This window comes from Vespa velutina, chromosome 12, assembly GCF_912470025.1.
Source record: "Vespa velutina chromosome 12, iVesVel2.1, whole genome shotgun sequence".
NCBI classification, from domain to species: domain Eukaryota; kingdom Metazoa; phylum Arthropoda; class Insecta; order Hymenoptera; family Vespidae; genus Vespa; species Vespa velutina.
In genome coordinates, this window is record NC_062199.1 from 917,541 (window position 1) to 944,044 (window position 26,504).

A 26,504-nucleotide genomic window follows, 5' to 3' on the forward strand; every position below is an offset into this window, starting at 1 on the left:
TTATCGATCGACCTGTGGCTTTTTACATGCGAATGCTTTCCATAGAAATATCTACCGTTCCAGATCTTGTCTTGAAAATGCTGTCGAGATCCACAAATTTAACGCTACCTTTCCCCGCCTTTCTGAGATAAGGAGATTAGCACCTCGATTTGATATATATATATATATATATATATGTGTGTGTGTGTGTGTGTGTGTGTGTGTGTGTGTGTGTGTATGGGTGGATGTATATTCTAGAGACAGCGAATAAACAATTTTGTCGAGATTAGAATTTTTTTGCCAAAGATAAGCAATATTTCGGTAAACATGGAATTTCGAGAAAGTATCGACCTCTCTACGTTTTTTCAGCATTGTCTGTTCATCCGTAAAATTGCCAAAGTAATAAAAATCGATCTGGATACTTCACGTTGATGGAACGATCAGATCATAATATTTGGAAACTTCCTATTCGTGACTTATCGAAGTATTACAGGAAAACTAGAGATATTTATACAGAAATTTCATTGAAGGTCCTCTTGTAAACAAAGCAAATATGAATACAAGTAGTATTATCTATACATAACAAATAATATAACCTAGTATAATATATTTTATTATATTCCAAGAAGTAATTGATCGTATCTTCTGATCCTAAGGAAGTGCAGGGTCCATCTCGGAATCGTCGACCTATATTAAAGAGAGAAAAGAACTCATTAAATTCCACGCGATCTACTGAAACGAAAAGCGCAGGCGTCGAGCTTTTGAATACTTCATTTCATCCCTTTATACGCTGAGCTCAAATCCAAGCATAACATCTAACCTAAGTCGGGACACCCTTCCTACGCCCGTATCAAAGGAGAAACTTTCACTCCTCACGAAATAAGGCGAATAACTTTGGTAAGGGAGAAATCAATTTGTAGAGCTCCCGGCGAAGGGCGTGGTTTTCATCCCCTGTTGGGGATGCTGGTACGATGATACATCGATATCAGATCTCCACCAAAAGCTTTACCTCTGTATGATCGTTTGTTTATCTTTCTTAAGGAGTAACGTTTGATGTTTGGAAATCAAATAGAGATAGCATCGAGATGCGTTCCTCAATGCTTATTTTACTCTACCGATTAGATATATACGTTGCTATGACTCCGAAGATAGACTGAGAAGCAGACTGAAAATATTTCGAAATAAGACTCGAGGTACATTACGTGATGTTTACTATATCGCCATAGTGGGAATACTCTGATCGTACTCCGATGTATTTATTATTTACGTATTTATCAACTCGGCGTATTAATAGATGTCATAGGTACGATTAGCCGTTTATCTCGATGATTCATGGAAAGGTAATGAAATAATGAAATAAAAGATTTTAAATGAATCGCATAAAATACTCTACCTTTTCTAAAGTAAATTAATACGATTATACCTACGTTCTCTTGCATGATATGCTTTCTATTTGTAAGATAATCGTGACGTTGTTTCTCGGGATAAGAAGATTGCAATGGTTTTGGAAAAACTGCACTCAACGATGCACTTCGTAATTGTAAAAACAAACTTGAGCTAATTACAAAGGGCAGTGTTAAAAATGGTAAACCGATCTGGAAACGAATTGTTATTAACATAATTGCACATTATATTGTCGAATAATACCTACTCACTTTGCCGAATATAATTCGGAGGACGTATTGAAGTACCACCGTGTAGACTATCGCTACGAGAGTTGCAGCAGCAGTCTGTACGTTAATAACGAATAAATTACCTCCTAAGGCGGCACCAGTCAAGAAACAGTTGAATCCCCATAATCCCGTGAATACCTCATTGTGTGGTGCCCCAAGTTCTAAGCCTACGTAAATGAACTCATCTTTAAGCATGCGGGAGTTCAACAACGAATGTTTATTAATATCAGATGGAAATACCTGCCTGCGAGTGTACCAATAAATACACCTGCAAAAGAAAATCCGGCAGTAGCTGGGGAATAGATTAAAACTGCTAAATAAATAACAGCTCCTGTTACGACGTTGTCCACGCTGAACAATTGCGACGATGAAACGACCATTCCCCGGAACACCTGTAAAGGAAAAAATTATTGAAATATTCCGTTCACCGTTAATAATACTATTTAAAAGTTCGATCGTTGATCGAAATGTATAAGCAATAGTAAGAGCAAAATGCATTGAAATCGAATAAAACAGAGGAGATAGTTGATCTTTACCATTCCCCAGTCGACGTTAACGTCTGTTACATTCTCCGCGATAAAACTGGCATCGTTTGTCCTTGCATCACTTGTTGCATTGTCCTCGAAACAACGAGAGTATAGAGTACAAGTAGCATCTCGAGTTTGTACACAATTGCTCATACGCCACAGTGATATCTCCTCAGCTATGTAACTTTCGTACCGCGATCAAATTGCAACCTTCGAATTAATATTTTCGAACGAAACTTTCAAGACCGTCTCATTTTCGTCTCTATTTCTATAGATAAAATAGATAAGAAAAAATAATGTATCTCAGGTCGACGTCGCTCTGAAATCCGAGTCAAGGTAATACATCGTCAACGAAATTCTAACCGAGCTTGATCAATACCAGGGGAAAGTTATACCGCGATGTGGGGTGGTTTGGGTTTGGGTTTGGATTTTCCCTCACGAAAGCCACGTGAAATATGTATAACCTGAATTCTAAGATGAAGAGCCCTTTCTAACTAAAGGGCTCTTTGCTACGAGAGAAATTTATGTTCATGCAACGCTGTTAATAGATGATCTTTGGCTTGTCTTGATCACTGTGACGCATAGAGTAATTCAAAGTACATATACTTACTGTGCCTTTAATTTTGAACGATTCGGTAAAACCATTCTGCGTGGTAAAAACAAAAAGTAATACTAATTCTACTAGATTAAACGCCCATACGGTACATGGAAATTTAACAGTCTGCAAAGAGCGAGCCAGATAAACACTGAAAATATTAATCATGATTCCCTGTGAATTATTCCTGATCCGTTGAAACGATTCGAAATATTATTTCGCTCATCGGCCAACAATGTTCAAAAATTATCCTCACCTGATTATGGTTCCTATGAGTATAAGTAGATAACTAAAAGCATCGAATTCACCATAAAACTTTGGTACCAAATTGCACGACAGAGTACCGATTAAAAGTGGATTCAATACGGTCAATCCATTTTCTATAATATGTTGAGAATCTTTCATCAGCTGCAAATGAAATATTACATAATTTAAAGGACGAAAAAAGAGTTCGCGCATTGCAGTAGAATTCTTGTGTCCACTCGTCAGTAGTCGGTTTGTCATAACAACAAATACGATATGAATCAGGAGTGAAGAAAATTACACGTTGATGAATTGCGATTTTATAAAATGCGACTATGACATGAAATATTATTTGAAAAAATATTCATATCGTGCACGTACCACGGAAAGCAAAAGGCCTAGAAAGCCGGTCGCAGCAGAAAAGGCCAAGATCTTTGGTGCCGTTGCTCCTAAAGCGATTACTATTAACAATCCACTTAGTGGATTATTAGCAAACGCGACCTAATGGGTTTGAAATATATTTCGACAGATAAAGTAAGATCCAAGTGTTTACTTTTACGTTGCGCCTTTTTAAAAAGCATTTATCTATAATACTTAATTAATCGTAATCAATATATCCACAAAATGTGCTCACTCACTTGGCCGTAGCCTCTCAGCAAAGCATCCAATAATTGCAAAGGAACCCAAATTGGCTTATTCTTCTCTATCAAAAACTTTTTCCAAAGGAAAAAATCACCGATACATGCTCCCCGCGCATCCTAACATTAATATCAATTTTCTTTTTTATTATATTTCTCTCTATTTTAATTCAAATTTTACTTTTATCGTGAACTTCGGTCATTCCGTATATACGAGCAATGAAGATTTTTATATTTTGTTAATTTACCTCCATGTAGGAAGCTGCACGAAGTTTTCCCTCAGACATTGTAGATTCGCACAAAGAACATCATATTCTAACAATACCTGACTCTTTTTACTCATTGCTCCACAATACCCCACCATACGAAGATAAGTATCATGATGATGATAAACATGTGTACATTGTCTGTTCTTTTTTTTTTCTTCAACTCGTTAACTCTTTGGTATAGATAAAAAAGAAAAATTGGTTAAATTTCTCTTCGCGTAGTATTCATAAACTTCGTAAGATATAACGTAGGACTTTGGAAATATTAAATTACAATTAAAAAATTTTATCTGTTCGTAACGTAAGTCACATTACGAGAGAGTGACTATATTACTGAACAGATCAAACTGTTCACAGTTTACTGATCTACTTTGAGGTACTGCTAATTTATCCTCGAATGAGCTCGTTGTCATAATTAACATACGTTAAAGAAAGGAATTAACATGGTCGTTTTTTATTTATGAGGGCACAACGATTAAAATGTTTCGTGAAAATATACGACGTGTTTCCAGGCTATAATCTAATTGAAAATTAATCGATTTATATATTTCTTTTTTTTTTTTCTTTTTGTTTATACAAATTATCTTTGGGTGTATTACAAAATATAACGAAAGTATAAAAATATTCTGCAAACTTCGATTTTTATGGGATTATAGCTGTGAATTGAAAAAATATTACGTATCTAAGACATAGTTAGGATGTACCACTAATAAAGGATCTTCCTCTTCTTCCGCATCTCCTTTGCCTTTGCCTTTTAAATCTCTTGTAGTAAGAGGTATTATAATTTGGTCCTTAACACAACAATAATGGGCATGATTAAATCAAGTAGCATTAAAATTCAACACTTTGTGAATGAGTAGACGAATACATACATGATAAGTTAATCTGTCAACAATCTTCTCGATGAAATTTTTTCGTTCTAACAATTCCTCTTCAGAATCTATTTGATCTTGTATTTGATCGAGATACCACACAACCAAATCGGACTTACGTATACCGCCTCCTTTTGCATCGTCTATAAATGAAATTCGTAATATTAACATAATTGAGCTTAAGTTCAACGCGTAATGATGCCTCACCTTCATTTTCGGCACGAGTTTCTTCGCTTCGCATATAAAGGATTAACATATTTGACAAATTTTTATACTCTTCGAACGACATGGTAAGTTTCTTCTTTTGTACTTCTTGTGGTTCGTCAGTTGCTATGAAAAAATAAATTTATATTTTTTTTTGGTTCTATTATATTTTACATCAATACAATTACTAGATGATATTGCAATTACGAGGAGTAGGCATCTTGTCATCCATATCGACTTCATTCAGTGCAGCCATGAGCGGTGGTGGATCGTCTATTCTTACGCCTAATTTTTCTTCGTTGTCTACGTCTTCCAAATCAATATCTGGCTGTTCAACCGTGACAATACTTTTGTTCAACAAACGTTTCGCTTCTTTAATATGCTTTACAGTAACTTCGTCCACACACTCAAGCTTAGCTAATGCTTCTGATAATCTAACCATGCTCTCTAATTGTCTCACTGTAACTTTCCATTTTCCCGAACCGCTACCCGTTCTTTGTCTCATTGTTGTGTAACACTCCACTAACAGTTCTGCAGCTTCCTGAATATTTTGATCAATTAAACTATCATATGATTTTTTTTTTGTTTTTTGTTTTTTTTTTTTTTTTTTTTTAATAAAGGCTCACCTGACTTAAAACAGGTTTGAAATATTTCGCAAAGTTTATGTATCTTATAATCTCTGATTGAGTGTATATCACCTCGATATCTTGTATATTGTCACAATGTAAATCTACGATTCTTTTGGCAATAGCATTATCTATTATCTCGTTACATTCATCTACTACAATAAAGAAAAGATCGAATCTTGACATAATAGGTGCTGTAAGTAGAATATTTTGTTGCAATGATCTTTTCCTATCGTACCGTCCACCGATAGGATTAGCCGCTGCCAGTATAGACGTTCGAGCATTTAGAGTTGCTCTCACACCTGCCTAAAAATATATTAATGTATGAACAATTAAGGTACGTTCGTTATATATCTTCTGATTTACCTTAGCCAACGAAATTGTTTGCTGTTCCATAGCTTCGTGTATAGCTACTTGATCTCTAGGATCCATTTTATCAAATTCATCTATACAACAAATACCATGATCAGCAAGCATTAAAGCTCCAGCTTCTATAACAAATTCTCCAGATTCTTCATCTCTAACTACAGCAGCAGTTAAACCAGCAGCACTGGATGCTTTTCCAGATGTATAAACTGCTCTAGGAGACATATCAGTAACATTTTTAAGGAACTGTGATTTGGCAGTACTTGGATCTCCTACTATACAGCAATTGACATCTCCTCTTAATGATGTTCCTTCCTCTGTGGTCTTTGCAACTCCTCCAAAAAGCATTAACGTTATTCCCTTCTTAATCTCATCATTGCCATGTATTGCAGGAAACATGCTGGTTGATAAATTTTGATAAAGATTTTTATCACGGCTCATTTCGTATATACGATTCCATTCTGCCTCAGTCATTTGCTTCTTCATCATTTCTTGAGATATTTCTTCCATTACCATTTCAGTTCCACCAAACTATAATTAAAGTAAATATTATTGTTAACTGTAACACTCAAATTTAATATCTTCCAAAAATATATAACAATCACCCTAAGACTAGTTGCTGTAATACTACAAGCAAGAAAGGCAATTTTGTATGTTAAATCTCTGACACCAAGTGCTTTAAGTCCTGTTATACCCTCATCTTGGTCACCCTGTTTATGTCTTGATCCAGGCTCTGATTTTACACCAGGTAAAGCCAATGCACCTACATCCGGTACTACTATTAATGTACCAGTAAAATCATATCTACAATATCAAAAGTATCATTATAAATATATGTAATAATAAAGCACAAATATATTTAATATACAATTTACCTATCACCAGCTTGTACGCTCTCTACTGTTTCTGCTCTTAAAATAACTTCAAGAGAGCGTGGAATGCATCCTCTAGGCAGTTCTGCTTGTGTTTCCTGAATTCTTACTTTTTGAAAGTCTATGAATATGGAATTGTCTACATCTAACATAAAACGTCGTCTATTACTACAGACAGGATTGTGACAAATTGTTGGATTTGTAAACTAAAAATATAAATTTCAATGATTAATTGAATGACACAAACAATACAGATGATCAAAATAATTGCTGATTTTTGGAATTTACCTTAAACTGTTGTTTTATATTTTTAATACAACCATTGCAATCCATACATATAAAAGTGCCTAATACTAATTCTGGATGAACAGGATGCGTTCTAACTACTTGTCCAGATATACGAATGAGAGTACCTAGCTTAGAGGTATTCAATTCTCTAAGCTTTTGTCTTGTTGGAACATCGGTGAAACTCACATAACATTCTTTATCTTTGTTCAGTTCTCCTGTATCTTTTACAAAATTGGATACAGCCTGACAAAGGAACGGATATACTCTAAAAAATAAATATATATATATATATATATAATATATACATAATTAAGTTGCACATTTTTCAAATCCACACAGATGCATAAATTGCTTAAAAGAATAACCTGTAATATTCCTCAACTATTGTCGTAGATAATGCTTGATTATATGCATCAATATCATCAAAAGATACTTCTAAAGTACTTCGTTCTGGACTTATTAATTCCTTAGCTGCTTCCGTATACTTAATCGTACCATCTTCCTTAAATCTAACAATTAACATAAGTACAAATCAGTTTTAATAGATTTTGTATTAGAAAAGTGTAAGCTTAACGAATAATATTCTTAATAATTTCGATACGATGCAATTATTGCTTTTGTATCATTGTTTAACTTACTCTTCGAGGAAGTCTTGAAATAATTTTTGACATTTTAATCCTACTTCATCTGTTACACGCAGCCGACCAATTTGTGGATCTCCAATATCCATTTCGTATAATAATTAATAGCAGAAATTATTAAAATTGTATCAAAACGTCTAATGTATACGACACCTCATAACTAGTTTTCGCGGGTACATAGAGTAAAAAATGATTAGATGAACGTCACGTTACTTTCTAGGAAAATGTACAGAAAGTTTATTTGGATGTGCCACTAGATGGCTCCAATAAAACTTCCCTATCTTGTGAGTTTTCAATCAGAGAATGAACTTATCGACATATGTTACGTGCTCACATAAGAATATAGCGCACTCTACATATTGATCCAATAATTACAAATGATAGATCATTAATTAGACTTCTTTCTTGCGATATATAAATAAACAATTAATAATTTCTGCGATATGCTTTATGTTCATTATATTCAATTTCTACAATTCGATATGAACTAGAGGTTTTTTATACAATTACTATGTGATTAGAGAGAAAAAGCTTTTTATATCTTTCTATTAATATGTATTAAACGTAAATAAAATTAAAATATAAATCAATAATATAATATTATTTATCGAAATATTTGTCATACATATTTTCCCACTCAAATTTATCATTTTTCAAGTGCCACTTCTCAGCTTGCATTTAATATTGCCGATACATAGCTTATTAATCGAATATTGGTAAACGTTCGACATGTTCCTTCTATAGAATAGGATCGTGTCCAAAGCCTCAATTATTGATCAATTACTCTCATATCCTGGTAATATTGTCTCGGCTTTACACATTATCTATGTTATATATATACATATATATATATATATATATATATATATATGGAAATTAGATAATGATATTCCGAATGATCGCATTCTAAAAGTAGTTCTTTGTATTGTTTTGAGTGATATTTAAGAGGAATTAAAATTATTTGAGCGTAATAAAAATGATAATTAAAAAGCAATTACTTGTTAAATTTGACCTCCACAATTACAATGAAACATTCGACCTGATTCGAAAGCCATGTTGTCGGAACGTTAAAAGTGCAGCGAGGGTTGCATTTGGTCGAAGCCGAAAAGGGAAAGCGATGAAATCTTTCGAGTGGATAGATATGTAGCCGGTGTATGTACTTCCGGCCTTAAACAAGGCTTAGCTCTTAGCGAACGAACCGTCCTACGGTATAAATGGAACGCGAAGTGCCTACAGACGTTTTAGTTCTTTTCAAGATAGTGTCGGATGATGGGCCACGCATCCTATGAAATACTCCTCTTTTTCTCGGTAACGTATACGTGTTTCTTCTAATTCTATGCATATAAAATAATTTGATGCAGCTGTTGATGTATTTCATCTGTCAAAATCATATGTTCTTTGAGCAGTGTAAGAGTCTAAGAATGCATTCTCGATTTAAATGTCAGATCATAGTAAGATTTAAGCACTCAGTTACGTTTTACGTTTCTTTTTATTCTCAAGCGATTCTTTGTAAAAAAAAGAAAAGACAATCGAGTAAAATATTATTCATTATTATATGCAGTTTTGTTAGAACTTTGTAATATTTTCCTAAATGATTACGAACGTGTCCTTTTCTCGAACGGGACGATGTTAAAGCTCTTTTACTGATCTAATTCAGGTGACGTGCATCTACATGACGTATGGAATACTAACGACGAGCCCAACGAAATTGCCGTCCATCGTACACGGCTATCTACCCCCTCGAAACGTTCCCGTTTCGACGAGTTCTTCAAGGAGCGTTATTTACGCCAATCACAAGTACGACGTTGTCGACGAACCTGAAGAAAATGACGATTATCGTCTAGATGATAGCTATTTGCATCCGGGCTCAAGGGCAACTACGGTGTCTCTTTCTTTTAAGGATGAAATTCCTAAAGCGTTCGATAAAACTGAGAAAATTGTCAGGTGACGATTAAATTTGATCTTTTAATTACCAATTGTGTCAATCCTTTAATTAATGTCTTACTTAAATGTCAAGATTAATATTTTCCAATTAATTTGATGAACAGCTCAATGAATCAAAATCGCGGGAGATTCCCACCGAGGTCAGAAAAGTTTTTTGATATATCGTCGAAGAGTTCAAGCTCGATTGAACGTCATCTTCTTGCTCCTGTCAGATCGCGATACAATGTAGAGGAGGAAGCAAAGAAAGAAGAAGACTATGCCGTTAGAGAAAACACAGCTACCGATTACGAAGGATCGCCGGCTTATCTTGGGAAAAATGTAAATCCGACAAAGCCCTATCAGGATTCGCAAGACATAACAAGCGCCATCAAGTTTCTGGATCGTTTCCTAAGCAGGACACTAAACGGCGATAGCTACAACAACGAGCTACATCCACCAACCAATCCTGTTTTGGCTCTGGTCCTGTCTCGATATGGACGATACGTGTCTGGCCCACGAAACCCTCGTCTATATTCATATATGGCGGTAAATAATATCCATAACAATAGGCCCTTCGGACGGTATAAGCAAGAATGCGAGGAAGAACCGAGATACGTCAGTTCGAGATAACTCTGATATTTTGTCTAGATATAGTTTCATATGAACGATGTAATTGATTGCTTTTTTTCTTTTTTCTTTTTTTTTTTTTTTTTTTTTTTTTTTTTTTTTTTTTTTTTTTTTTTTCCTATAAAAATGCCTCGAGCGACACGAGATATTCTCTTTTTGTACCTTTTTTTTTCTTTTTTTTCAAATGGATGCAACTGATGAAACCGTTTTGTAATTTACGGTTATAAATTAATGTAATTTAATAGGGTATCGTAACGAGTTCAACATCATGGATTCCCCATGTTACAAAAACGTGAATAAGCAAAATGTGCACATGTTATCTCGTACGAGTGTTCCAATATACCGCAAAAATCAGATAGAAAAATGGTTAGGATTATTACGGCAATACGATCGGCCAACATCAAATGCAAAATCTCGAACAAATATTTTTGGCGCTCAATATCGATTATGATCTTCGCAAATACACTTTTAAAGCTTCGAGACGATCGCAGGATTTCCGGATGTATTTTTAAGGTGTTGCTCGCACGACGTGCGCCAAAGTAAACCGCTTTCATAATGGACTGCTTAAACGTTGATCCACTTGAGGGAAACGAGAGGAGAAGGGCTTCTAAAAATCTTTCCCCTTTCATACAACTATTTTTTCTATTTTTTGTCCTCTCCCTTTCCCTCCTTTTCCTTTTTGGTCAACGTTTCAGCATCGTTCTTTATTCATTTAAATTTGCCTCCGCGCATAATTCTCTTTCCTTTGAAGCCGACCCAAGTACGTTAGCCGTGGAGTAAGAGGAAGGAAAGTAAAGGTTCCTTAGATATATTAGATTTGTTATTTCTTTTTTTTTCTCTCTTTTTTCTCTTTCGTACGTTCAATGCTCGTAAATTTCAATTATAGATCCGAGAAAATAAAACATTTTCATTTTTGAAAATTATCAAAATATTAGTAGAGATAAAACGTGTTAAATGCGTAAGCTCAACGAGTACAATCGAGACTCGTTTTATAAAGGAAAAAGATAGTTAACGAGAATGATTCAAGTATATGAACTAAAAGTCAGGTCAGCGATAAATATTAATTATCGGTCTTGTGTCCAACACGGACGTTGGAAATAATGCGAAGATATGTGCAATCGCGTGGCCTCCAATTACATATGACGATTGGTGCAATAAATAGAACGATAACTTTGCCTTCTTACGTATAGATAACTATGGTAGATAAAGGGTATTATAAATGGGCTAGTTGGCGACGTTTTCGCAGGTCACTTAATCATCTCTAAGAAGACTCTGATGTATTCTAGCAACAAGATTGTGAACGTTAAGTGGGTCTTGATTAACGTCGTACAACTTTGTCAGAAAGAGAGAGAGAGAGAGAGAGAGAGAGAGAGAGAGAGAGAGAGAGAGAGAGAGAGAGAGAGAGAGAAGAAAAGAGAAAGTACAGTATACGATATATAATGGAAATGCGTTCTCGCGAGCGTGAAAATTGTTACCTAGCTAGATGGAAGATCGATAAGCATCCCGAAAAGTATCCCAAGAACCACGTCACGGTTTCTCGTAAATCTTTAAACACGTCGAACGCGAGATTTCGCGCTGTGAAGTAAATAAAACAGTTCTCCCATCATTATTCCCTCCGCGGAGCGTGAATTTCCCCTCGAATTTCTTTCTGCTTATGTAATTCTACGACTCCGCTTGAAAGAAACGAGGTGAGTGTGAGTAAGAAAGAGAGATCCCCGACGGGGAACAGCGGGTGAGACTGAAATTGCGACGGTGCAAGCCGCGTCTCGGGTTCGAGTCAAACCGCAATAAAAAGCAGGGAAGAAACCGGAATAAAATATGAGGAATACGTTCGCGCTATCCTTTCTGCGTCCGTAAAGAGAAAGAAAAAAGTAAGAGAGAAAGGGAACGAGCTCGTTTGAGGACAAGGGATGAGAGAGAGAGAGAGAGAGAGAAAAAGTGGAGATGGTATTACTTCGATACGTTTCGAGGAAATACGCGAATGGCAAAAGATGGAGCCATTCCAAGAGTAGTTTCTACGATGACAAATCCTACTGAAATTTTTTCCTAGTACATTCAAATTTTTAAAAAACTTTCTTTTATTATTTTATGTCCCACGAATCATGTCAATTGTCCTTTAGCCGAATTATCGGATTGTCGATAATTGCGAAGATTGTTTGTTTGACATTTAAAGACGAGCGAAAAGGATTTTCTTTTTCTCTAGCTTTTCGCATTGAGAAAAACGAGAACGACAAAGAATCCTCGTGAAAAGTCTAATCATATTTCTGAATCATATTTCATGAGAATATGTGTATTGCAATGGAATATTTTTTATAATTCTGTAAACTGAAAATTATATAGAAAAAACTTTTGCACCGCAAATATGAATATGATACCTTGTAATGCTCATAATTATTTCCATGAAATATTCACTCTAGTACTTTAAAATATAAATGTCAATTGAGGAAATTCAGGAGATATATATTTAAATAGTTAAGATCAATCGGGCAGAAAATTTGTAGGGAAGAAAAGTTGTAGTAAGTGGGAAACACAAAAGCAAAGGTTTTCTCTCTTTCGATGTCCCTCTGTCGATTAGGACTATGCGGGCATATTGCCAATACCGATCGACTTCGTATCAGATCGCACGCTCGTCAGTTAGCATTGAAATTTCGATTGGTTCGCATCGATGCACCTCTACCTCCTCTATCACCCTCGGAAAGCCCGAGGGAGTGAGCTCCGATTTGTCTCCGTGCCGCACGCTTTGTTTTCCTCATCGGTGCTAGTTCGGTTCACTCTCATCTCTCTTGCTTTCTCTGTCTACGTTGGTCCACCCCGGTCGTGGCTTACCAACATTTATCTATGTCCCACCTTCGTGTTCGTCTCCATCGACGAGGACCTGCGGGTGGCCTCCTGCGAGCATTCTCCGCTAAATACACATGGTGTAAGCTCAAGCCTAAACAGATTTCTCTGGCAAAACTTTCGTCCACTCGATCAACGGAGAAGGAGAAAGAAAGATAATGTTTAATGTTCAGGTTTTAAAAAGATCTCTAACATTTTTCTCATTTCAATGGATTCATAAAACACTTTGGTTATTTTAAAGTTTCTCATATCTTATTGTTAAATGTTAAAGATACTTTGAGTAACGTGTTAAATCTGTTAGATAGAAAATCACGTCTTCTCCTTTAATCTCCTCCGTAATCCCATTGACACGTACCTACCAACGCTCTCGCTTTCCGAGTCTCTCTCCCTTTTCTCAATGAGATCAACTCACGCGATTCCCCTAATTAGTTCCATACTCGGTTTCGAACTTATGTCGAGAAAGTAGCACATGCGAGCGAACTATATTTATCGGTCTGGATTTATTGCCATCGATTATATTGACATTTCTAATACGAACTATTCCTGAAACGTTCATAAATTAAATCTATTTCCAGTAAATCTGTAAAGGTTCTTATTTAATCGAGGAAAAATTTAATAAAATTTCCGAGCTACTATATTTGACGTTAAATTCAACGTCGATGCGATCTCGACATTCATCTTTAGACGTCAGCGACAAGAAACCTCCATGGTTCTCTGGTGGATTTGGTTTCTCAAAGAGTAGCTCGTGACAAATAGCCGGCATATCGTCGACAGCAAGCTCGAGGTACACCTACGCGATAACAACACGAGCAACATAGAGAGACGTAGGTGTGTCCTTTCATGCGCAGCAATTTCCCTTAAACTCTCCTCTTTAAGCCACATCGCGGCGACGCTAGTGGTGGTGTATGGTGATGGGAAGGGCGGGATGGAAGGGATGCAAATAAACTCGAGATCCCACACGTGACGCGTCCGAGTAGCCACTCGCTTCTACCCAAGTCGCTCTCTCCGTTCTACGATCCGAGGCTCAATTACGAGCAGAGGAAAGGGTTACCGCTCTCTCTCTCTCTCTCTCTCTCTCTTCGCTTCACCATCGCGAACGAGATGGGAGTAGTAATACGGTTGCTACTGGCTCTGTCGCTGATGGCCCTGCTGGTGGTGGTGATACGCTGAGGTGAAACGGTTCAAGAGGCTACGGACTTCTTTCACGACTCGCTATTCACCAAAGAAGAAAAAGAAAGAAGAAGAGGGAGACCTCGAAGAAAGTGCACGCACCCGAGGCATGTAATTGCCACGGTGTTTATAATTGTTGCGCGCTCTCGTCTTTGCACGGCTACTCTTCAATCTCCTCTCTCTTTCTCTTTCTCTTTCTCTTTCTCCTTCGAAGGGAACTCACGAGTTCCCTCGCGGCCCACTCCGCCGTGGGCTCTTCAACGACACGGCGAAGAGAGACGAAAAATTAGTCTGAGGATAAGCGACTTACCCTGGTCTTAACCCCTCTCTCTCTCTCTCTCTCTCTCTCTCTCTCTCTCTCTCTCTCTCTCTCTCTCTCTCTCTCTCTCTCTCACGCGTTCTTTCTTTTCTTTCTGAGCTTTCACCAAGGAGCTTTAATAGAGATAGAGTATAAGAAAGTACGCGTGCGAGAGAAAAGAGACGCTTTGTTCTCTGGCTAGAACACGGATCGAAGATCTCTCCTTGTCCGAAGGACTCGACCGCGCTTTTACGAGAAACGTGATAAAGATTAATGTCTCTACATCGAGGAACGTGTACGTCCTATTCACCAACACATCAAGTTTGTACGAACAAACGCGTATACATGCTGCTAATCCTAGCTGTTGGTTATATCGAGTGTCTGGATAGGATTGACGTCTGCCAGGATTAGAGGGCTCGCCTATCTGTTATGCAAAATCCGATTAACATACATATTGCGACGTATATACGTGGATGAACATCTCCTGTGCATTTTTAACGTGGTAAACCTTGTTCCGAGCTGTAATTGGTGATCATCCTGATGGCTACGGTTATTATTTGTAGAAGAATATGTACTTCGATCCGATATGGTTTCTACGATATATTTAGAAAAGGCTGGAAATATGAATATTGTCGTCAGCGGTGGAAAAATATCGATAGATTTTCCGATATCGAAACTCTGCAGAACTTAATGTGTGTGCCTGTTTTAGGATAAAGGTGAGTCACCTCAGAAACGAGGACAACGATAGTATTTGATAAAAGATGATTATATAGGGAGTCTTCAATTTATCAATAATTTCTTTCATCTTCTGGATAATTGAAATACGTAAAGCATCCAATTTCCTGTATATATCGTAGTACGAGGACAGCAGAATATAAGACCGAAAGAAATCATGATCGATCTTGAATTTTCATTCGTTTTTCTTGAGTTTTCTTATCAAAGTTTAATTCGAAGATTTTATCTTTTAAATTTTCCATTTTAGCCATACAAGTTGAAATCCTCGAATCAAAGTTACTACATCGTCAGGATTCTCGCTAAGATTCAGTGTAGAAGGTCGGAGAAGATGACGTATATCATCGACCAGAGGGGATGCTGGAAGGATTCGTCAGGATGTTGCCGACACTAGTGTTGCCGTTGGTGATAGTGCATAAATAGACTCTCGTGCCTCTTCGTTGCGATTCGATCACGTCGAGCTGCGTTACTTCCACGTCGGCACGACGGAGCGTACAGGAACCACTTATATTTGTGTTTATTACGTCGAGATGTGACGTCACTTCCTGAGGGAAGAGGAGGACGGAATAACCTCATCACCGTGTATCCCGTAGATGCGACGCCGGTGGTTGGTTCCCCCCTTTAAATGGACCCGAGTGGATCCCGTCTGCCCTCTCTCTCTCTTTCTCTTCTCTTCCTTCTCGCCCTTCTCCCTCCCACATCTCAATGTTCGGACCCTTTTCCTTCTCTTCCGAGCTCCCTTTTGTAGCCGAGAATCTCCGAACGACTTCCACCTCCTCTCGAACGAAGAATCAAGAGTAATCACGGCGAATCGAATGCGACTGAGAGTGAAAGAGCGAGAGAGCGCGCGCGCGCAAGAGAGAGAGAGAGAGAGAGAAATAGAGAAGTCGGAAAGAAACGAGAGAAGCTGCGAGCTACGACATTGGAAGTTCCAACCAAGCACGTTCTTGGACAAGGGACGAAATTGCAGACAGTAAAAGCAAGAGTACGTCGTACGATCGTCGTTTTACGTTACGAGCAAAGAAGTATTCTGGTTTGTTTACTCGCTTACACACATCTATATACCACTGAAGATAGAGTAGTGGCATTTTTGTCTAGAACGTTTCGAATCAATCTTCTATTTACCATCGTATCGGTGAGTGGATTTTAGAAAGGAGTGGAAAGACAAGGATCAGAGAGCGGTTTAATTCCATTTTTATAGGCTGCCTCGGGGTAGTCTCGCGGGCCTGTGCTTTCAACTTTGATTCAAATGGAAATACCAGTGGTGCCCTCCTCTGTGATTTACCAAAGAAAGAAGATAGAGGGTCGACTGAGTTGTAAGTAGGAATTCAAACAAAGCCGCTGGTAGGATGGCGTGCGACCGAGTAAAGAAGAGCATTTAACGCGTGGATTCCCTCTCTCTTTCTCTCTCTCTCTCTCTCTCTCTCTCTCTCTGCTTCCTGCTCAAGGAACTCTTCCCTTCCGTTTATATTCATTAGATTCGACGCTTCGAAGCGATAGAAAGGGTCTTCGTGAATATTTGGAAAAGTTGTTCGCTTTTCTAACTTTTTCAACGAGAAGGATTTATGCAAAGAAGGGAAAATGCTTGTAAAATCTATGTAAAAAGGCTTAACCGTCCTATCCCAAAGATTTTTCTCTTCCTGGAAGAAAAAAAAAATTGCAAGAAGCCAAAGAGGAACGTTGGTAATCCGTGCGGATTCGACAAGAATCCAACGATCGAATAGAAAAAGAATGAGAAAAAGAAAAGAGAGAGCAAGAAAAAGAGAGAGAGAGAGAGAGAGAGAGAGAGAGAGAGAAAGAGAAAAAGAAGAAGTGAATTCCTCTTATCTAAAGAAAGTTCAACGAGAATTCGCATCGAGGCAAGTTACTTCTCCGGAGGGCTTCAGAGCTTTGGTAAAAAGGCTACTGGGCGAACGTAGCGACTCGAAAATCTAACGAAGCGAGCGAGCTGGCAAGCAGCTGCCACCGCTACTCTCCCTCGCTAGCCACCTAGCTATTTGGCTCTGGATTCTCCGCCCTGGGCGATAGTGCTATTTAGCGAGCTACTGGCGCAAGTGCAAAGTGTCGTGCCATTACAGGGTGGCAGACGCAGCGTTCCATTAAGCAACGTACGTTTCAGTCGTACGTGTGTCTCTACGTGCGCTGTGAAGTAAAAGAGATAGACAGATAGATAGATAGATACCAAAGCTAAAGAGAGAGAGAGAGAGAGAGAGAGAGAGAAGCAAAGTGGAAGGGTATGGTTGTATTCGGCGAAGTGCGCCTTTAATTAAACCGAAAGAGCGACATGTATTGTCATTCTCTACGATGGGAGTAGACAACTCGGAGAGAAAGAGACAGGGGGAGAGAGAGAGAGAGAGAGAGAGAGAGAGGAAGAGAAAGAGGAAGAGAACAAGTGTAGGATGCGTGCTAGCCTACCGCCGGCCAGTTATACTAGTTATACGAGAATCACGCGCTGCTACGTGTTCGCTCGTGGAAATTTGCACCATTTCGTTTCATTCGTGAAACTTTGGACTGCCGCAGGCTCGAGTGGAAGCTGCGTAACGAGATCTTCCGCTCGGATTGCTTCGAGGGAAAGAGACCCACCCACCTCTCACTCTCTCCTATCTTTTGACTCTCTTGATATTTATTTCCTCGAACAGTCTCTTTCAGGTCGACCCTCCTCCTTATTAATTGCTGTCTTTTAGCTTAATTTCGTTCTAATTATACCCCTATGGACCGTAAGGAAAAGACTATTATCATCCACCAATTACATTTTTTCAGTTTCTCTTTTTCTTTTTTCTTCATGCATTACCACAACAATGTATGCTTCAGGATTAAGTATAAGTAGAGAAAAAATAAGTGGAGGACAGGTGCCGTAAGATACTCGGAAAGTTTGATGAACCAGAAAGATTTTTTAGATAGATGTAATCCGATCTAGTTTGGTTCTCATTCTTGGGACGAGAAAAGTTTCAAGAGGAATCCGGGCTGGGAACACCTGTCATTACTCTGTTTTTATAGGAACCCGATCCACATTTCGAGGAGTCTCGAGTCTTTTCAAATCTCGTTGAAGCATTCTTCTGGAAGAATTTATATAGGTCAGCACGTTCGATAACATCCGACGTATACGATCGTGTTCCGAAAGTAATGAATGAATCCAAGAGATTTTAATCTTCGCTGCTCGTTTGTCAATTGTCGACATTTCACTCCTGCGATCACGTAATTTCTTGTCGGTCTTAATCTCAAGGAAATAGTTGACATTGAAGAAAAGTAATGTCCTGCCGTTTGTTTCATCGAGAAAGAAAGTCTTTGAGTTAGACGTGTCGCGTCGACAGAAACCGCGGTTTCTCAAAGGCAAGAGCGAAATTGTTTTACGAGAAGGAAGGCTCTTGAATCCAATAGCGACTAGAGTAGAGAGCGGTGCTCGTAGATCGTTCGAAAGGAAATGGAGCAAGAGTGAAAGAGTGGAAAGAAAAGGAAAGGAAAGGAAAGGAAAGGAAAGGAGAGGACAGGAGAGGACAGGAGAGGAGTGGAGAGGAGAGGAGAGAAGTCCTCGATTCTCAGATACAGTGTCTCGGAGGGCGTGTGGCCCACCCATGAGCTTGGATTAGCATAAGAAGCAGACCTCGAAGGAGGCCGCAAGAGCGAGTCGCGATCCCGAGAGGGAGCAAGATACATTCTCGTTCTCGAGTTACTCACCATTCTCCGGCGACCTTCTTCTACGGGAGAATCCAAAGAGGAGAAAGGGAGGGAGGGAGGAAAGAAAAAGGGAAATTCGAAGAAACTCGCGAGTAAGTTTCGCGTTTCCACAGCATCGCGGATAAGAAGAGACTTTCTTGTTCTACTTCTTCTTCCTTCTTTTCTCTTAGAATTCGACGTGAAAATCGGATTTCTATAAACGACAAAACGACGATAAAATTATGCCAAGTCCGTTTCTCTCTCTTTCTCTTCCTTTCTTTCGCAATTGAACCTTATCTCGAGTCGACTCTCCTCATTAGGACTTTACAAGCTCGATGTGAACTTTTCTAAGGGGGCCATGGGACCCTGGGATGTCTGAACTTTCTCGGAACGTGCTGAGAATTGCGACTTCGAAAAACGAGGGGATGACATCCTGGTGAACGTAGGAATTTTAAAATCGACTCGTTATATTTTCGATCCTGAACAGCTCGAATCACGGAAGACCTGATCCCTATGTTCAACTTCGTCTTCTTCTTCTTCTTCTTCTTCTTCTCTCCCTCTTACTGTTTCTGCACGAAGTCGTCGAGACATCGGGGGAACACGAATGCGAACTTCGTCTACCTCTTCTCATCCTTCCCCTTCTTTACTTCGCTACTTGTTCTGTCTCTTGAGAATAAACGTGTTTGACGATTTCAGAGAAGAACGATTTGCCGGGCTGCTTGCTTAAAGAAACTCAATTTGATGAAAGCTTTTGATACTCCTTCCCTCTTTTCACTTTTCTTTTATCCCATTATATCTTCTTCTTACGATCGATATTCATTCATTTTATTCGAATCAACGTTTTGATTCATGGTAATTTACTTATGTTCATAGAAATGTTTGGTCAACGATTCTTTGTCTAAACGAATAAACGGCCCAAAATATAAATGCATTGTTGAAAATGATAAAAACTCTATTTCGTCACGGCTTACAATGGCCAATCACGGCTTTTCACGATTTAGTTATGCTAATCGCGACATTTACGCATAGCGACAGACCGCTTGACTGTGCAACCGGCTGCGGCATGCTTCTGCTCTCCAAGGATCTCCGTAATTGTCGCTGACTTCTTAATTGCACAGGCAATTAGCTCGGCACTCGTGAGAACGAGCGTACCAGAAAGACGAAGATACCGAGATAGAGATACTAGCGTCCGATCTTCTAGCTACAAAATTCCCTTACAATATCCGCGGCAGATTTCACGATAATTTTAAAAACGACTGTGCCACGACAACGACGATTAAATGATAAAACCTGACCATCTGTACAATTGGACTAGATAAAATTAAAAATAACAGATCACTCTAAAATCTATACATTCATATCCCCAAATACACTAGATAACAAATATATAATTTTATAACATGCAAAATTTCACAAAAACAAAGAAAATGCACTCCATTCAAAAGAATTCTTTCAGCTAAGATCGATGAAACACACATCTGAAACAAAAAGAAAACAATAAAAGATTAGATCTTTGCACTATAAATATCAATGTAGCAAAAATATGGGATGCATAAATATAGTAGAAATGGCCACGGTTAATCCCTCGATGATCATCTGAAACAAAGAAAAACTGAATTAGTCATGTAATATTATTATAGAATATTTCAATGAATAAGCAAAGATAACGGCAAGCATAACATGCAAGAATAACATGCAGCATGCACTATGCACGTCCATTCATCGTGCAAGCAGATGCTCTTCATTATCTAATCCCCTGTCTATCATTATTATTCAATAGTTCGCGTATCAATAAAAAATTTGTTACTTAATATATCAAAATTTTTGACTCTACAGAATAGCATATAAATTAAGAAAAATCATTAAAAATTAATAAAGCTGATATATTAATCTAATATATAACAACGAAAAGCAATTATTTATACGCGTAAAAAGACAAATGAATAAAGAAGAAAAATTACATTAAGATAGAAGAGAATAAACAAAAAAAAAGAAGATAAAAATTTTTTTTCTTATTAATGAATTCTAGAAATAAGTAATAAAAGAAGAAACTACGATAGGAGAAGAAATTTTAAAAGACGATTTGTCCCTACTTTAACTAAACTGAATATTTGTGCATCTTGTTAATCACTTCGATACGCACTTTGAGTGCTAATCGAATTGAAATCGTTAATCAATGACGAGCAAAAGTGACTTCGTGGTAAGAAAAAAAGGAAAGGATTTGTTGGGACTACAAATCATTTTCGAATATGTCGAAAATGATTTGTCGTCGATAGTTGCCCACTTGAGCCACAATTTGTGGGGGCCTCTTCGGCATATAGCCTCTTCTTGCTTCATGACCTACGATGAACCTATTACAACCTAGAATTAACTCTTCGCGCGTTAATATTCAATGATTCGATCGGAAGGAAAAAATATACGATACGTTAAAAATTTTACATTTGCTTATTGACAAACGACCGATTAATCACGAGAGTGCGAAGAGTTAATTTACTTAATACTAAGTATCAGACAAGTTCAAAAATCCTTGGAGATTAGAGAATTATTAAATTCACGCAAAATGCAAGGATTTTTAAACTGTTCGATACAGTTGTAATCACAAGATTACAGATTGACCACAAGAATGGAATATTGAAATTGAATAAATGCATTGAAAAACATTTTTAAATCTTGTAGACATTCCGTTTAAATCCGGAGACGCGACTTTCCACTCCTGAGTGGAATTTACATCGTGCGTCTTATCCGGTACCTACCTACTTAAAATTAAACACATTCACACAGAAATATGTTACCTGCCTACCTACACCTATATTTACAAAATAACAAAACATTCGTTCCAACACATGCACTCCACGGTTCTCTCACATACCGCCAGGATGCAAAAGCCTAAACTAGAGAGCATACCCCGAGGCACCTCTGACATCCTAGCTCAAACGCGTCTAATTATTTACTATTTAGGGTTACGTACCAATTGCTGTAATCGACTGTCACGGCTAATGATTATTGCGAAAATGACTAAAGCAAAATATACTAATATATACTAGCATATACACATACTAGTAATATAAAAGTATTTCCTCCACATAAAAAATATTTTAATTCTATTAGGCAAAACGATAATAAAAATATATTTGTCATACTAGCATTTGTATTAGTTAAAAATTTGTCGCGAAACGATGTACAATCCACCACCTAACACGTGCACACACAGGTACAAGGTACACCGTGCACAATCACTAACGCAATGACAGTCGCCAATAAGGGGAACTTAAAATTATACCCATACTAATTGTTTCTCACCCATACGAGTAACACCTGGGCATACATATAGATGAGAACGCAGAAAGGATGGGGGGGAGAAACGGGAATTAGTTGATTAGAAGCTGAAAATCCTGATCTAAAAATTGATTAACTTAGCTTAGGTCCTACGGGCTATGAGTCTACCAGTCTCTTTGTTTCTTTAGCAATGACTCTAAAATCAATACTCAATGACTCTACTCGACCTTTTTCTTTTGAAAGCAATGACTCTATTGAGACTTTCCATTTATCAACAAAATTGATTTTATATTTAAATTATTATTACATCAATAAACCTCGGATGACCGCTTCCTACAAATGTTTACTTTAATTGCTGAAAATCATACTTTCTCACTTGTAGTCCACGATCTACCCGTCGCGAATGCCTTCTTGTCTATTTCATATATATGTGTGTTTATACTAAATATATATATATATACATATATATATATATATACATATACATATATGCATGTTTATATTAATCTACAATTACTTTGTAAATCATGTCAATCATTCGACCTCTAATCTCATCTATAAAATGCACTTACGTGGTACAAATTATTGATATTACAAAATTAGAATGGACAAGAAGACCCTATCCTGAGCTAATAAAAATAAGTATGCACAATAGATAAATAATGAAAGACATGCAGGAAAAAAAACGTACCACTCGAGAGTAAATCCACAGTAGGAATTACTCACGGTCACGCTCGTCACGAATTTATTTAAAAAATTACAACCAGTGACCCGTGTCGATTCGGACCTTTCGTCCTCGACATGATGGGTACCAGAGGAACTTTAATTTCTTCACTCACTACTTATGAAGTTCTGCGATGGCTCCAAAACACTCGTACCCATTGAAGATTGAAATTGAGGTAGGTCGATGTCAAACTCGAGAGAAATCGTTGCTGATGTGTATTATAATGTCGCAACACAGTGACCTACAAACGAAAATTTTATTACTATTAGTTTCAGTAAATGATTGGTAATAATTGTTCGGTCGATAAGACCTGACGATAAAAGATGTCGATAAAAATGGATTTATAATGTCCGATCGATAATTGACTTACCTGAATCGTTGAAGATTCTAGCACGATCCTTCAGATACTCGTTGATACAGAATAAACGATGAAAAGAGATGAAATATAAGAATGCACTCCTTCTTCTATCTTAAGCTTTGATAGTACGCACAGTTTCCTGAGATCTGAAAATTGTACAAACATTAATAATACCATATATGATGTACGTTTGAGTGTGTGTGTGTGTGTGTATGTGTGTATATGTGTGTAGGTGGAAAAGAGAGGCTATGCGTGTGTACACGCGTACATATTGCTACATATATAATATATTGAATTTCATCGATCACGATTAAGTTATTAAAAATTATTAACCCGTGCATCATTAAAATACTAGAAAAGTATCGATATTATGTAAATAAGTGCTGCAAATTCGAAAAAAATGAGGTTGTAGAGGACTCACCTTGCCCCCCGGGGGGGACGATTTTATTTTTACAGATATCTCTTAAACGCGGCGATGCCCAGACTTGCGAACACTCACGGATGAAGATCGCGTGTTTGGCTATCGATTGATGTAGTGGATGACACTGAACATTAGAAAAAAACTGGCAAATTACCATCAATTAACGGAACGTCAATGATTTATTGCAACTAATTCGTTCGTTGGAATTCAAAATGGCAGATTCACCCACAGCTACAAAGCAATAGGCCCCCTGCGCGCATGCGCACAGCGTCACTTTCGATGTGGCGGCGGAAAAATTTTCAAAATATTTCGATCTATTATATGAAAATATGTAAATATAATAAAGGACACGGTATTTCGATACGAAAGATATGGATACTTGTGGTTTTTGAGTCGAAACACAGAAAATAATGACTGCAAGTAACATGTTTGTACAAACAACGCCAAATTTCATGGGAAAATCCTAATTGATTTTATCAATCAATACACTTCCGGTCGATAATTATTATTTATGTTATACGTCGATAAAAAAGAATTGATAAATTCAGATCGATAATAGATTTGTTAGAACCTTAAAAATAAAAAATAAACAGACATACTTGTAAATATAACGCCATAAGATAAACAGCAATTGTCGATCCATAGCTAATTAATCCATCTTTATCGACGTTTTTTATAGAAAATTATTATCGACAATAATTTTATGACATTATATTTACAAATACGTCTATTCTATTATTTATTTTTAAGGTTTCAGCAAATCAATTATCGATCGAAATTTATCACTACTTTTTTATCGACGTATAACATAAATAATAATTATCGACCGGAAGTGTATTGATTGATAAAATCAATTAGGATTTTCCCATGAAATTTGGCGTTGTTTGTACAAACATGTTACTTGCAGTCATTATTTTCTGTGTTTCGACTCAAAAACCACAAGTATCCATATCTTTCGTATCGAAATACCGTGTCCTTTATTATATTTACATATTTTCATATAATAGATCGAAATATTATGAAAATTTTTCCGCCGCCACATCGAAAGTGACGCTGTGCGCATGCGCGCAGGGGGCCTATTGCTTTGTAGCTGTGGGTGAATCTGCCATTTTGAATTCCAACGAACGAATTAGTTGCAATAAATCATTGACGTTCCGTTAATTGATGGTAATTTGCCAGTTTTTTTCTAATGTTCAGTGTCATCCACTACATCAATCGATAGCCAAACACGCGATCTTCATCCGTGAGTGTTCGCAAGTCTGGGCATCGCCGCGTTTAAGAGATATCTGTAAAAATAAAATCGTCCCCCCCGGGGGGCAAGGTGAGTCCTCTACAACCTCATTTTTTTCGAATTTGCAGCACTTATTTACATAATATCGATACTTTTCTAGTATTTTAATGATGCACGGGTTAATAATTTTTAATAACTTAATCGTGATCGATGAAATTCAATATATTATATATGTAGCAATATGTACGCGTGTACACACGCATAGCCTCTCTTTTTCACCTACACACATATACACATATACACACACACACACACACTCAAACGTACATCATATATGGTATTATTAATGTTTGTACAATTTTCAGATCTCAGGAAACTGTGCGTACTATCAAAGCTTAAAATAGAAGAAGGAGTGCATTCTTATATTTCATCTCTTTTCATCGTTTATTCTGTATCAACGAGTATCTGAAGGATCGTGCTAGAATCTTCAACGATTCAGGTAAGTCAATTATCGATCGGACATTATAAATCCATTTTTATCGACATCTTTTATCGTCAGGTCTTATCGACCGAACAATTATTACCAATCATTTACTGAAACTAATAGTAATAAAATTTTCGTTTGTAGGTCACTGTGTTGCGACATTATAATACACATCAGCAACGATTTCTCTCGAGTTTGACATCGACCTACCTCAATTTCAATCTTCAATGGGTACGAGTGTTTTGGAGCCATCGCAGAACTTCATAAGTAGTGAGTGAAGAAATTAAAGTTCCTCTGGTACCCATCATGTCGAGGACGAAAGGTCCGAATCGACACGGGTCACTGGTTGTAATTTTTTAAATAAATTCGTGACGAGCGTGACCGTGAGTAATTCCTACTGTGGATTTACTCTCGAGTGGTACGTTTTTTTTCCTGCATGTCTTTCATTATTTATCTATTGTGCATGCTTATTTTTATTAGCTCAGGATAGGGTCTTCTTGTCCATTCTAATTTTGTAATATCAATAATTTGTACCACGTAAGTGCATTTTATAGATGAGATTAGAGGTCGAATGATTGACATGATTTACAAAGTAATTGTAGATTAATATAAACATGCATATATGTATATGTATATATATATATATATGTATATATATATATATATTTAGTATAAACACACATATATATGAAATAGACAAGAAGGCATTCGCGACGGGTAGATCGTGGACTACAAGTGAGAAAGTATGATTTTCAGCAATTAAAGTAAACATTTGTAGGAAGCGGTCATCCGAGGTTTATTGATGTAATAATAATTTAAATATAAAATCAATTTTGTTGATAAATGGAAAGTCTCAATAGAGTCATTGCTTTCAAAAGAAAAAGGTCGAGTAGAGTCATTGAGTATTGATTTTAGAGTCATTGCTAAAGAAACAAAGAGACTGGTAGACTCATAGCCCATAGGACCTAAGCTAAGTTA

At 37.2% G+C, this 26,504-nt stretch overlaps 3 protein-coding genes across 11 annotated transcripts in view; 1 reads left to right on the forward strand and 2 right to left on the reverse strand.

Annotated features, from left to right (window-relative positions):
* The window catches only part of LOC124953509, a 34,263-nt gene extending 10,291 nt beyond the window's left edge, over positions 1–23,972 (forward strand). The window contains exons 2-4 of one of the 3 annotated variants that reach the window (XM_047505023.1): positions 9,448–9,734; positions 9,839–10,259; positions 23,847–23,972. In XM_047505023.1, coding sequence (XP_047360979.1) covers positions 9,448–9,734; positions 9,839–10,259; positions 23,847–23,921 — 783 coding nt within the window. In that variant the 3' untranslated portion in view covers positions 23,922–23,972. Of the gene's footprint in view, positions 1–8,983; positions 9,099–9,447; positions 9,735–9,838; positions 10,387–23,846 lie in introns of those variants that run through there. The other 2 variants (XM_047505024.1, XM_047505021.1) reach the window with 2 other exon arrangements.
* On the reverse strand, positions 527–3,996 carry LOC124953507 (urea transporter 2-like). Of its 7 annotated transcripts, none has more exons than XM_047505015.1 (10): positions 3,904–3,994; positions 3,656–3,775; positions 3,399–3,518; positions 3,031–3,182; positions 2,790–2,925; positions 2,189–2,272; positions 1,897–2,044; positions 1,635–1,819; positions 1,407–1,574; positions 527–666 (listed from the first exon to the last, which is right to left on the reverse strand). In XM_047505015.1, the coding sequence occupies exons 1-10, from the start codon at positions 3,940–3,942 to the stop codon at positions 631–633; spliced, it is 1,188 nt and encodes a 395-aa protein (XP_047360971.1). In that variant the 5' UTR covers positions 3,943–3,994; the 3' UTR covers positions 527–630. The 7 variants fall into 7 exon arrangements, 6 of the variants coding, with proteins under 6 accessions (XP_047360971.1, XP_047360972.1, XP_047360973.1 ...); XR_007102245.1 differs by having other exon boundaries at positions 528–666; positions 1,407–1,536; positions 1,631–1,819; XM_047505016.1 differs by having other exon boundaries at positions 528–666; positions 1,407–1,536.
* LOC124953506 (DNA replication licensing factor Mcm6) lies at positions 4,427–7,967 on the reverse strand. The gene is made up of 11 exons (XM_047505011.1): positions 7,788–7,967; positions 7,515–7,658; positions 7,150–7,414; positions 6,865–7,067; positions 6,595–6,793; positions 5,990–6,520; positions 5,624–5,929; positions 5,205–5,538; positions 5,001–5,123; positions 4,794–4,936; positions 4,427–4,712 (listed from the first exon to the last, which is right to left on the reverse strand). Exons 1-11 carry the CDS (start codon positions 7,877–7,879, stop codon positions 4,596–4,598), a joined length of 2,457 nt encoding a protein of 818 aa, XP_047360967.1. The 5' UTR covers positions 7,880–7,967; the 3' UTR covers positions 4,427–4,595.
* Positions 23,973–26,504: the final 2,532 nt, after the last annotated feature.